This window comes from Vipera berus, assembly GCF_964194415.1.
Source record: "Vipera berus genome assembly, chromosome: Z".
NCBI lineage: Eukaryota > Metazoa > Chordata > Lepidosauria > Squamata > Viperidae > Vipera > Vipera berus.
In genome coordinates this window covers 35,616,162-35,630,104 of record NC_138205.1, presented here as the reverse complement: position 1 = coordinate 35,630,104, position 13,943 = coordinate 35,616,162, and the positions used below count along the sequence as shown (strand labels likewise).

At 42.4% G+C, this 13,943-nt stretch overlaps 1 protein-coding gene across 3 annotated transcripts in view; it reads right to left on the bottom strand.

Annotated features, from left to right (window-relative positions):
- Positions 1-13,943, bottom strand: part of OSBPL7 (oxysterol binding protein like 7) — an 85,935-nt gene that overhangs the window by 46,179 nt on the left and 25,813 nt on the right. For all 3 annotated transcript variants that reach the window (XM_081343711.1, XM_081343712.1, XM_081343710.1), the window contains 5 exons: positions 12,328-12,459; positions 9,107-9,200; positions 5,708-6,021; positions 5,040-5,177; positions 2,772-2,835 (listed from right to left, as the gene is read on the bottom strand). In XM_081343711.1, the coding sequence (XP_081199837.1) occupies positions 2,772-2,835; positions 5,040-5,177; positions 5,708-6,021; positions 9,107-9,200; positions 12,328-12,459 (742 nt within the window). The remainder of the gene's footprint in view (positions 1-2,771; positions 2,836-5,039; positions 5,178-5,707; positions 6,022-9,106; positions 9,201-12,327; positions 12,460-13,943) is intronic.

Below are 13,943 nucleotides of genomic sequence, written 5' to 3'. Positions count from 1 at the left end.
GTTCCAACAAACCAGTTCTATATTGCAGTGTGACTAATGTGACACTATTCTGATTTTTAGGCTACAAATCCCATCATATCTAATTAATTCTGCTTGGGCTATTCTAGGTGGATGTTATTTCTTTAAAAACATAAAATTAATCTCTTGGACTTCCAGGCCACTAGAAGGTGGCCCATTCTAATCCAAAATCTGTACCATCCTGAGGCCAGAGACAAGAGGGTTGGTTTTTTTTGACAATTACTGGGTAAGACAATGCACTTTGCATGAAGCAGAAAACACTTAATTTTTTAACTCTTTCAAATTCAATGCAGGCTTCTAAATGTGCAAAATCTATCATGAAAGGAACAGAAGATTCTAGAGAACTTCAGAATTCCCCATTTCTCATCCAAATCTTGTTGATTGAGAGCTATTTCAGGGAACGTTCCCTTTTTCAAAAGAAAATCCACTGAACCAAAAGCAGTGGCTTTGAGTGACTGCCCTCAAAGAATACAAGTAGTCCTTGAGTTACGAATGTAATGGGGCCTGCCCATTTCATTCGTAACTCGAGAATTTGTGGGAGTGAATCTCGTTCCTAGAACAAGATCACTCCCTGTTCGTTAACACACGTGCCACTCGTTAAGTGCACATAAGGTATCTCAGGGTGGGGAAGGCCATGGGGGGGCCTAGTGACGGAACAGACCCCCAAGGCCTCTACAACCCACTAAGATATCGCATGCTTCCCCCTCCCTTCCTGCTGTGTACGACTCACTTACCTCAAAAACACCCGTCTCCTCTCTATCACGGTTTCTGCTTTTGAGGGAAAGGAGATTCAATGGAAGCTCCTGGGTGCCCGTAATATCACTGGGTTCAGGCACCCATCCTCTTTTGCACAGAATGTGAGCCTGAAGTCTTCCAGTGTTTGTGGCATCTATCTTCTACTTTTCCCCCCAACTCCTTTCCGTTTCTCAAGCGTCACTGGCAGCCATGCAAAACCTCCAGTGTCTGTCAGGTCTCCATCCAGGTAAAAAGAGTTTGAGTGCATTTGCTTCGTTTTCAAATGCCCCATAGGCGCTGAAATACTTTTTATCCAAATGGAGACCTGACAGATGACTGCAAGCTCCGCATGGCTGCCAATGCGCGCTTAGAAACGGAGCAGAAGACTCTGTTTCTCAAGCGCCCCGTTCCACGCATACGGAGCTTGGAGTCTCTGTCAGGTTTCTGTTTGGATAAAAAGTGTTTCAGTGCCTATGGGGAGCTTCAAAACCCAAGCCACTGGCAGCGGCAGCCACCTGAGCGGCCATGGTTCCCCCATGGTCCCCCATCCCTAGCCAGCGAGCCAGCCACTCCGCCTGACCTACTCCTTGCCTGACCACCTGGCTGGCACAAATCCTGACCGCTCTTCTCCTTGTCAACCTCCCCACTCAAGCGGAAGCAACAACTTGAGTTTCTTGGCTCCGAGTGGAAGCAAGCAGAGAGGCAGCAAAAGGATTACTCTCAAGAAGACCCAGATGCACTGCTTGCTTGCAAGCACTGGACTTATTGACAACAATCCCACTGCTGAGCCTCCACTTTTTTCCACTCAGATGGAGCCAAGAAACCCAAGTTGCTGGCAGCCATGATCCCTTCTCCCCAGTCAACCAGCCACCCCGCACAACCTATTCATTGCCTGGCAGGCCAGCTGGCACGAATCTCGACCGCTCTTCTCCTTGACATCCTCCCCACTGAAACGGGGGCAGAGGCTTGAGTTTCTTGGCTCCTTCCAAAATGAACAAAGTGGAGACACATCAGCAGGATTGCTCTCAATAAGGCCGGCGCACGTGAGCGGGGTCTTCTTGAGAGCAATCCTGCTGATGCGTCTTCGCTTTGTTCATTTTGGACAGAGCCGAGAAACTCAAGCTGCTGCCACCACTTGAGTAGGGAGGATGACAAGGAGAAGAGCAGTCAGGATTTGTGCCAGCCAGCCAGTCAGGCAAGGAGTAGGTCAGGCAGGGTGAGTAGCTGGCTGAGGAGGGGGAATCATGGCTGCTGCCACTGACGGTGGCGGCTTGGACACAGGTGCAAGGGGCCTGGCTCTGTGATGCCTCCCCACTCAGTTGAAGGCTTCATTTCTGCCCTCAAACTAAGACTGGTGCACGCATGTGAGCAGCACACCCAGGCAATGGATGGCATTGGTTCCTGGGCCTTGCCAACTTTGATTCCACGCCTTGCCCCATAGCCAGGCAATAAAGCAAACAATTCCTCCCCCCTCCGAGAATGGAAGCTTCTGGGGGCCATGATCACTTTTGCAGAGAATTTGTGTTTGAACTCATGCAATATTATTGCACCCAGGAGTTTCCACTGTCAGTACGAAAAGCATTTCCAAGCCAACTCTCCTTTCCCTCAAAGGGAAAGAAACCGTGGCAGAGAGGAGACAGATGAGTGTAGGGTGAGTGTATCCAGCACGGCAGGAAGTGAGGGGGGAAGCAGTTTTGGGGAGGGGAATAGGTGATGCCGCAGAGCCTCTGCAGTCACTCGTAAGGGCGAACAAGTGCCGTGGTGCTACAATATTTGTGATTTTGGGACTTGCTTGTAAACACTAGGGGCCACTTGTTGTGTAAATTTGAATGAGCGTCAAGTGAACACTCATAACTCGGGAATTACCTGTAGTAAATTTTGTACAGATCTAGTTCTAGGAAAGAACCTGACAAGTAATATTGGTTGTTTTGATTAAAAGAGCAGTCAATACTATTTTCAATAAAATAAATTCCATCTGTTTCCCCCATTTTCCAACCAAGAATAGATTTTTGCCTCACCTTGCCAGAAAATGAAATTTTCAGACTCTGCATGGCAGGCAGAGATAGGAGGATGATGGCTCACCTGCAGTTGGGGTGGGATAGACAAAAGAGCACAAAAAAAATCTAAATCACTGCAGCCATCTGAATCATCTTGACTGTTCATAAGATCCTTCAAAATTATGGTTTTTATTTATAATTCTAAAATATTGAAATTCACACAGCATCATAAAATAGGTTGCGTGGAAGTAATACTCTTGCTTATTCTCAAAACCACTTCCATTTTGCCCATGGATAGATATGAAAGACTAATTTGTTAGAAAGCAAATTCTTCCCTACTTCCTAATTAATATTTTTTTTCTTTCAAAGATTCTAAAAATAGGAACAAAAGTCTCATGGGAAAGAGGCATGAGTCTGTTGGCATACTGGCATACATGCTTATACTGATTCTAACCTACATTCCAAGTTGGCAAAAAAAACCACACGGCCAAATAGATTTCGTGCAATTTTTTCCACTGCAGTAGCCTTCAAAAGTAATGGAATATAACTGCCATCATTCCCAGACAACATGAGGATTTGCCGTTAATGGAAAGATTTGTTACAAATGTTTTCTTTTTATTGCATTTGTTCCCCATTTTTACTTGAGGATTTAAGATAGCATACATATCCCTCCCTCCCTCCTTCCATTCATTCATTCATTCATTCATTCATTCATTCATTTATTCATTCATTCTATAATATCTTCATCAAAGATAACTAGAAAATGCAGAGCTCCACATCTATGCATATGGATCTATTTAAAGATTAGTTAAACTTAGGTGAAGGCTGCACCAATACTTAGGAAAACTGCCTAGAAAAAAAATTCAATATTTTATTCTATATTCAGAATTAAGGTTAAAGGTTAAAGGGAGGAAAAGAAGTAAAACAAAGTAGCCAGAAGACTTCTAGCTCTTTAGAAGTAAAATAACAGATCTGACAATGTTAATGCTCTTTCAAAGATAGTAAATAAGATTTCAAAAATACCACCGCAAATGCAATCTGGAACAGAGGGCCATAAAGGTGAGACCCTTAAATATTCCAAAAATATCAATCCATTTGAAAACTACATCACCAAAGATAAAATATTAAGCATGGTATGTTAAATACCTTCTACATAGTTCGAAATTTTAAAAAAGATGATCAGAGAAAGGCAGCAGTTTTATTACCACTGAGATTAAACTCTTCAGGATCACTGTTAGGAAAGATGGCATGATCCAAATTATTATCTCTCATCTAAGGATTGCTCATAATGAACAAGCTATGGCATCTGTTATCTGAGGCAGCACACAGGATAGAAATGATTAATGGCTTGTTAATTTTTGTTCTGGCTCACTTCAGGCTCTCAAAGACGCAGTAGGAGAAGAACTCAACGGGTGCACAATGTTCTCCACAGCCACTTTGCCCTCAGAAAGATACCACAACTTGCAAACTGGTGACTCTTAGGTAAATGTTTCTCTTTGGAAAAGGGACCTTTCTTTCTCCAATGAAGCAGTTGCTGAGCCATTCCTCCAGATGATGCCACATTCCCTGCTATACTGACTCAGAGATTGGAAATAAAATGTCCTTCTGGTTCACCCACACTCAAGCATATTTCTCTCCCTATTAGTCTTGATTTTAAAAGCTATAATTTTCCCTCCTCCACTGTCATTCTACTTGTCACGTTAGAGAGGAAAACAATTATCTTATTATCTGGGATGGATGAGGAAAACAAAATCTTCGTGTCCATTTTATACAATACTGCATCTCCCATATGCTCCCATATGCTTGGGCTGATATGTCTAATATCTAAAATGGGGCCATAAAGTAATGTCTCTGACCAATGCTGAAAGATGGCATAAAATAGCAGATCTTCCACTTCATAAGATTAGGAAGTTTCTTCTCATGCACTGTGAAATTTCCAAGTCTGGATGCCAAAAGTACCCCCACCCACCACAAAATTATCCATGACCGCCAAAATCTCATCCTGAGAATTCAGCACAGAGAAGAATGCTATATTATCAGATAATCATGCATTTCAACCATCTTTAATTTCAACAAATTATTTTACATTCATAAAAGGACTCACAAGACCATATTGCCAGTCTTTTTGTAATGTTTAGCCAAATCTGCTTTCCTGAAATTTCTGTCTGTTGGCTCTAATCCTTTCCCACAGATCATCGAAGGAAAACCCTGATCCATCTTCTATATGCAGCCTAAAAGTCACTGGAAAATTTGAGATCCTGCCTGCAACCGCTGCTTACGGCCAATTACCTGTTCACTTAGGAAACGAAACCCCTTGTCAGGGCGGACACACTCATATGTTTCTCCCAACACAGGGTTGAATGGCTTGCTGCCAGCACGGTAGTAGGTAGAGGCATAGGCAGATACAGCAAAGGCAGCTATGCAGAGCTGTTAGAAAGAAGCAGAAAACTTTAGGGATGCCCGCAAGGGGAAAAAAACTCCCAGAATCAGCTATGAATGTATTAGGGGCCGGTGCTCATCTCCGTTTCAAAGCCGAAGAGCCAGCGCTTGTCCGAGGACGTCTCCGTGGTCATGTGGCCAGCATGACTAGATGCCAAAGGCACACGGAACGCTGTTACCTTCCCACCGTAGTGGTCCCTATTTTTCTACTTGCATTTTTATGTGCTTTCGAACTGCTAGGTTGGCAGAAGCTGGGATGAGTAACAGGCGCTCACTCTGCTACGCGGCACTCGGGATTCGACCCGCCAAACTGCCGACCTTCCGATCGACAAGTTCAGCGTCCTAACCCACTGAGCCACCGCGTCCCTATATATATAGATATGTCCATGTACAGAAGAGTATATATTTAAACCTGTTCTTCCAAAGCCGAGACCTGCCCCCCCACTATGTGACAAAGTTAGATGCAACCTTGGCCACCCATAGATGGTCCATCTCTGACATATGGAGAGGCATATTACCAATCTTTCACAGGGGTCCAAACTGCAGCTGGCTGCATCCAGCAGGGCACTGTACTCCAATTCTTCACAAAGGCGTTGCAGCATGTTGAGTGGCTCATTCAACTGCACCGGCATGGAGACCTTGGAGAGATCTTTGCCAATGTTGTTACGAAGAATGTTCCAGAGGCTGATGTCATTGGCATGGTTGTGGGAAGCTGGCAGGCAGTTCCTCCGGGTTATCCCAGGTCCCGGCCCAGGAAGATAAAGAGGAAGAGGCACTGGCATACCTAAACTCATCTCGGAAGAGTTCCCAATACATTGCATAGAGCCTGAACCTAGTGGATGGTAGAAAACAGTCAATGATGTGCTGAGGCCCCTAGATATCACCTTGGGTGCCCTTAAGGTGCCATAGCCTACCTGATTTAAAGAAAAAGTTCCTTTAAATTAAAAAAAGCAATAATAAATGCATATTCAGTACTAGACCCCAGTATCCTGTGGTGGAACAAATTGCCTCAACTTTACAAGTATTCCAGTGAGCCTTTTGATCATGTGAATGGCATCTCTGATAATTATTTTTCCTTTAACTTTGATTTTTACTGCATAGTTTTGTTTAAAGAGGGAGGGATTGTTGTATTGTTAGGACTGAGGTTGGCTATCAATTGTGTCTAAAGAAATAAATAATAAAAGAAGTAAGTAATATTCATTTTGCAAGCAAAGCGTGAGTTTTGAGAAACATGTATTTATAGCAAGGCTTGTTGATCCCAAAAAGATTATTCTGGTATGGTAGTGAGCATCCTCAATTCACTTTCTGGTAAATGGATATTTCAAATCTGACATGACCACCATGACAAACATTTTTTTCAGTTGGTTTACCTAACTTGGCAGATAGGCACGTTCCCCAAATTCCATATTATATATTCCATACTACATATTCTTAATACAATGATAACAACTTGATCATCATATAATCATAAACCATAAACTTCTTTTATTAACCTAATGGTTGTTTTCCCACATCACACTAACTTAAAGGCAATTAAATCACCTAATAGATGACTACAACCACTAAAGTTTTAAAAGATTTGAAGTTTTAAATCTGGCTTTAAAACTAGAGCCCAAAATTTAGTTTTCTTGATCCAGAAACATCTGCCAAAAATCGTGACCACAAAAGCACATTCTGCCAGTTTATATGTTAATGTTCCTATCAAAAAGCTCCTGAATTAAATCAAAGGATCATCCTCCTAACCTTATTCCCAACCGTGATTTCATAGATATTTCATGAAAGCAAAGGAAGCAAAGAAAAAACCACTTTTGTTCCACTGTTTATTAGAGCAAGTGGTATTCTGCCATTATGGAAGTACCATTACTAACAATGGGGTACCTCAAAGTTTGTTTTGGGCCCAGTGCTCTTCAATATCTTCATAAATGATCTAGATGAGGGGATAAAAATGTAATTGATCAAATTTGCAGACAACTCCAAACTGGGAGCAACTGCCAACATTTTAGAAGACAGACTCAAGATTCAGAAGGATCTCGACGGACCTGGACATTGGGCCCTAATTAACAAGATGCAATTCAGTGGTGAGAAAAGCAAGATCCTATAGTTAGGCTGGAAAAACAAAAAACTATAGAAATAGAATAGGCAGCCCTGGCTTAACAGTGATAAATGTAAGAGAATCTTGGTGGACCATTTCTTAAATATGAGCCAGCAGTGTACTGCAGCTGCCAAAAAAGCCAATGCAGTCCTAGGCTGCATCAACAGAGGGAGAGCATCAAGATCACAAGAAGTGATAGCATCATTCTATACTGCACTTAAGTAAGGCCCCTACTTACAACCAATTCTGGGCGCCACAATACCAAAAGTACACTGAAACTCTAGAAAAAGTGCAGAGAACAGATACAAACATGATAAGGAACCGTAACTGTTTAGGGAACAGTTTAGGAATTAGTTATTTCTAGCCTAACAAAGAGAAGGATTAGAGGTGACATGATTGCTGTCTTCAGGTATTTGAGGGGCTGCTACAGGAAGGAGAGTGTCCACTTATTCTCCAAAGCACCTGAGGACAGGAAAAGAAGGAATCAGTGGAAGCTTTTAAAAAAAGATCCAATCTGGAATGAAGGAGAAATTTCCAGACAATAATATCAATTAATCAATGGAACAGCTTGCCTCTTGGAATTGTGGATGCGCCGTTGTTGGAGGTCTTCATGAAAAAATTGGACAGCCATTTGTCTAGGATGCAATGAGTCCCCTGCCTTGGGGACTAGAAGACCTGCAAGGTCCCTTGCAGCCCTATGATTCTATGAACTTGTAGTTAGATAAATAATAATAATAATAATAATAATAATAATAATAATAATAATAATAATAATAATAATAATAATAATAATAAACCTTTATTGTTAAAGTACAACATGTGTACATTGAGATTAGCTGAGCCTCCCCCCGTGCTCTCTCCCCCCAACACACAGTGACAACAAACCCTCCATCCCACCACACTATGTGAACCAACTACACCACACACCGGCCTCCCAAGTCAATTCTGCATAAGATTATGTCCCATTTAAAAGCCTAACAGCCCACGGATAAAAGCTATTTTTCAGCCTGTTGGTACGGCTGGCTATATTCCTATATCTCCTACCGGATGGTAGGAGAGTAAAGAGATACCGTCCAGGGTATAGTGGATAAATGCATAGACTAAAAACTAGTAGACTATGAATTCTACTCCTGCCTAGGCATGAATTCACCTGGGTGGATCAGTCACTCTCTCTGAGAGCTAGGAACAAGACAGTGGTAACTATTTCTGAAAACGTTGTCAAGAAAACTATACAGACTCATTCAGGCAATGTCCAGAAGTCAAAACTTATTCAAAGGTGTGTGTACATATGCGCACAAACGCATGGGGCCGTATATACACACACGCACACAAATTACCAGCCTGTATATAGAAATCAATTCTGTCATCTAAGAATCTGCTCAGTCAAGCCAAAATCATAACATAGCTTCACCACTATATCTAACAACAGTAAATTCTACACATCACTTCTTATGGAAGGAAGACCACGCAGAAGATATATGAAGACCCTTTCCAATCTACATTTCTAATTTACCTTCCAATGTTTGTTTTTAACCAATCTGTCCTTATTTTTGGAATCACAATTTCAACACTTCATGAGGGTGTCAGGTTACAGAAAGATCATTTTTACTCAACCTTCCATAATCTGACACTCATCTGACATGTTGGAATGACAACTCGAAAAACTTCCAGCCAGCATGGCTAATGTACTGTTATTTCTGAAAGCTGAAATCCCATTATTACTGGAAAGCGTGATAATTCCCCTTGCCCTATCTTTCAACCCCAGCTCCCTACTGAGTTTTCTCCCCCTATGGGCACACATCTGCCCATTCCTTGGATCAAGTACCTTTGTGATAACGGTCAGAGCATCCTGGCATATCCACCATGTCCTCTGAGATACTGTTGGTGACTTCACTGACACAGGATTCGTCATCCGTGGCCTGGAGGAGCAACAGGAGGTTACACAGACCACAGCAAATAAGGAGCTACCAGGGAAGAGCAAAAATGGGCAAGAAGAAAGAAAGGAAAGAACGGGACTGCTATGTAGGGAAACGTAGGCAGGATCAGAAGGTGAGAGGACACTGAAGGATGGATCTCCTATGGATCCATTCTTTAATAAGTTTATGCTGAAGAAAATATTGCCTAGGTGAGGCAGATACTATCCTACCTGTAGCCTCTAATCACAGTAGGAATCTCATAAACACAAGCTTTAAGCTCTAAAGAATGATTAATAGAAAGCAAGTTATTTCTTTTCTCTATATAAAAAAAGTGAAAGAGCAGGAGAACTCTTTAATTCATAACCATAAAATACTCAATGTAAGTAAGATTGCTTCTGGTTGATACAAATTTAAATAGAGACTATATCTAATTTTCCCCAGGCATTTGGGTCAGGTAGTTAGATGAGCACTGCTGTTGATTTTTACCAAGTTTATATGGCTTCCTATCCCACAGAAAGTGACTCTGGGCAGCCTACAACAATACAGTAAAAACAGTAAATGAGACAATTACTAGTTAAAACAATTATAATAATTATCAAAAAGAATTAAAAATTATAAAAGCAAAGCTAAAACAGGAAAGAATAATGGATGAAGAGATATTAATAATAAGGGAAACACATAGTAAGTTATTGTTTATCCTTAGAACTGAGGATATTTTTTATCAATATTTATGTCTTTTAATCCTTGAAAATCATTTAGACTAACTTGCAAGAGATGGGTGACTATAAGAAAAATCATACAAATAAATAAATGGGCAACCTTATACGTGAAGAGCTGTGAAAAGCAAGTCAGTGCTTAAAGATAAGGAACTAAAAGGGAGAATAGGGGCCTTAAAAGTGCCAAAATAAAAAATTTAGATGACAGATGGATGATAGATTCAGTTCTCCTCTCCCTGCTCAATCCAAAATGGGAATGTACAGTATTTCTATTTAAATTTTGATAATGGGTATCAAATTTGGAGCTATAAACATGTATTAAAACAGTTACAAGTTATACAACCTTATGCTATTTATATTCAATTTTGGTGAAAGCTGGCTGTTTTGAGGACCTGGAGATTGAAAGGAAGGAAGAGAGCAATAACAAGAAGAAGAAGAGAGTGCCCAGAACACAGGGACAGTAAAACAACCTTAGCAATTTTAAGATGTTTGGACCAATTCCTAGAATTCCTCAGCAGCATGGCTAGCTGGAGAATCCTGAGAGTTGATCCACACATCTTAAGAGTAGCCAAGGTTGAGAAACACTACAGTAAAGGTTGTGAAATGGAGCTGCCTGAGAGGAGGGAGAATACAGTCAAACTGAGAGGCCTTGAAAGGGCAGAAAAGTGTCTTTAGGAGCAGCATGTCCCAGGGACATAGGAATAGGTCCTAACTTTAATCCCAAGAATTTAGACCAGACATGTCAAACACAAGGCCCGGGGGCCAGATCCGGCCCGCGAAGTGGTTTCATGCGGCCCGCGAAGCCATCCTGGAAACAGTGAGGGAACGGCCCCCACTGCCTTGGCCTTGGCCCAGAGACCCTCCTTCTGCCAGAGACCCTCAGATCTGTCCCACTCCTGCCCAGGCCCCCATAGGCACCCTTGATGCGAACGATGTAGAGTTGGCCATGCCCACCCAGTAGGCCATACACACTCTAGCCACGCCCACCCAGTAGGCCACGCCTAACCAGGCCACACCCACCCGGCCCCTTGAGGGCAAACACAATGCTGATGCGGCCCTCAATGAAATTGAGTTTGACACCCCTGATCTAGACTTATTTCCAAGTGGGAAAAGATGGTAATGGCAGGAAAGATCTAAGCTAAAAAAGCAAAAAAAAGGTCTGGATTCTGCTAAGCTGGCATTTTCCAATCAAAAAAGTAAGCCAGGAGAGGCAGGGGCTGAAAACAACAGGTAGGGTTTGGGGTATGTGGTGCTAACTGATTGGAAAGTGGAGCAGGAAGGTCAGCTGCTAGGAGAAGGGTGAGGTGGCTTGGCTCTTGACTAATTGGCAAAAGGAAGAAAGAGAAATGGGGAAAAATAGAGAGAAGTGATGATCACATTAATCTAAAAAAACAGAATACATTATTATGTTATATGGCTTTAGATTAAAGCTAACCTGACCAATTGATCATTTCTAACGAATAATAAAGCAACCAGATAAACTATAGCTGAGATGCACTGCATATGCAATAAACTGTATATAAAAGGTAAAGGTTCCCCCGCACATGCGTGCTAGTCGTTTCCGACTCTAGGGGCCGGTGCTCATCTCCGTTTCAAAGCCGAAGAGCCAGCGCTTGTCCGAGGACGTCTCCGTCGTCATGTGGCCGGGATGACTAGATGCCAAAGGCGCACGGAACGCTGTTACCTTCCCACCGTAGTGGTCCCTATTTTTCTACTTGCATTTTTACGTGCTTTCGAACTGCTAGGTTGGCAGAAGCTGGGACGAGTAACAGGCGCTCACTCTGTTACGCGGCACTCGGGTTTCAACCCGCCAAACTGCCGACCTTCTGATCGACAAGCTCAGTGTCCTAACCCACTGAGCCACCGCGTCCCTGACAAAACTGTACATACTCAACGGCTAAATGTAATTGCACATTTAGGCATATCTAATAGCTATTTCTAAGCTGCCAGCAGATGGGGCAAATGATTCACTGAAAACCTGTCTATGCTATTGCCCTGAGCTGACCCTAAGCTCTTGCAGCTGGCTATATTATAACAAATTCAGCAAGAATTGTGCAAATAATTGCACCTCAATTTTCAACTTTCAAAAATAGATGCGTGCTTAAGATGACAACTCCCTTGAGATGACAACTCCCTCTGAAAACACAGCTATTCCTTTCCAGCTGCAGGGTTCCTTCTACCAGCCAGATTTCCACCTGTTGCTGAGACCTCCCATAAAGATTGGGCATCATCTGCTCACTATGAATAACCTCATGGTTGATTTATATGCTGAATTTCCACAGATCTGTTCAGAAAAGCCCCAAACAGATGTGCCCCTCCCAACAAGGGAGAAAAGCAGGCAAACTCTTGGCAAGATATCTCCTCCCCAAAAAGACTTCCTGAAATGCAAAATTCTCATAGCTATTGTCACTAACCTCATTCTCAGATGAGCTGGCTGACAGGAATACCTCACAGGCATCAAAGAACTCGGTGTGTGAATCCGAGAGAGAGACAATGCTGCAATTTGAGAGCTGTTGCTTCTGTCCCTTAACCAAGAGAGCATCCGGCTGAAAAAGGGAATACAAAAATTCTTCATTTTTTTTTGTTTTTATTACTGAATTTTCAATCTTAATAATAAAGAGGTCAGTCCAAATGTTACTTTCAAACAGGGTTAGGGTAAGGTGGCAAGTGTAAACTGAGATATAATCTAAATCAGTGTTTGCCAACCTTGGCAGCTTTAAGATGTGTGGACCTCCACTCCAAGAATTCCCCAGCCAGCATATATAAAATGTGGAGACTCCAATTTCTACAATTCTCCAACCAGCTTGACTGACTACAGAATTCTGGGAGTTGAAATCCACATATGTTAAAAGTTGCTGATGTTGAGCAGCACTAATCTAATTCACCCTTCTTTGCTCTAGAGCAGGGGTAGGCAACCTCGGTTCTTTTATGACTCATGGACTTCAACTCCCAGAATTCCTGACTCAGGAATTCTGGGAGTTGAAGTCCATGAGTCGTCATCATCATCATCATCATCATCATCATCATAAGTTGGAAGGGACCTTGGAGGTCATCTAGTCCAACCCCCTGCTCAGGCAGGAAACCCTATACCATTTCAGACAAATGGCTGGCCAGTCTCTTCTTAAAAACTTCCAGTGTTGGAGCATTCACTAACCAGGTTGTTCCACTGGTTAGTTGTTCTAACTGTCAGGAAGTTTCTCCTTAGTTCTAGGTTGCTTCTCTCCTTGACTAGTTTCCATCCATTGCTTCTTGTCCTGCTTTCAGGTGCTTTGGAGAATAGCTTGGCTCCCTCTTCTTTGTGGCAGCCCCTGAGATATTGGAACACTGCTATCATGTCACCCCTCACCCTTCTCTTCGTTAAACTACACATACCCAATTCCAGCAACCGTTCCTTGTATGTTTTAGCCTCCAGTCCCCCAATCATCTTTGTTGCTCTTCTCTGTACTCATAAAAGAGCCGAGGTTGCCTACCCCTGCTCTAGTCTAGACTTTTTCAGATGGATTGGAACTGAAACACCATGCTTTGGTGTACATTTTGTTCTTCACTTATTTTTAAAACTGATACATTTTCTCCTCTATTTCTAGGAAAACAAAGTAAAGCTGCAAAAACATTTGCAGGATCCATTTGATTTGGTGGCATTCAACTGATAGAAACTGCCCCATCAGGAGAGAAGAGGGGGAAGGAAGGCAGTGGAATTGAATGAAACCCTAAACCCTTTTGGGGGCTTTCCCCCTCCACACACACACCCCTGGCATTCCAGGGATGGCAACATCTCTGCCAAGTGGCCAAGTCTCAGAGGACAGAACCTGGGAGAGGAAGGGAGGTAGAAACTGCTGTCAGATTATGATGATGCCCGAAGAAGCAACTATAATGAAAGTGTTGCAGCATTTCTCAAAATATAAATGGTTAAAAACTATTTCAAAGAAACATTGCCCCACAAAGCACCAGGTTTTTTTATGCTACTGAATTTGTATCTATAATGACTCCACATGCTCTTTCCTGTTCAGCAGCCTCTTTGGAAAGAAATGTG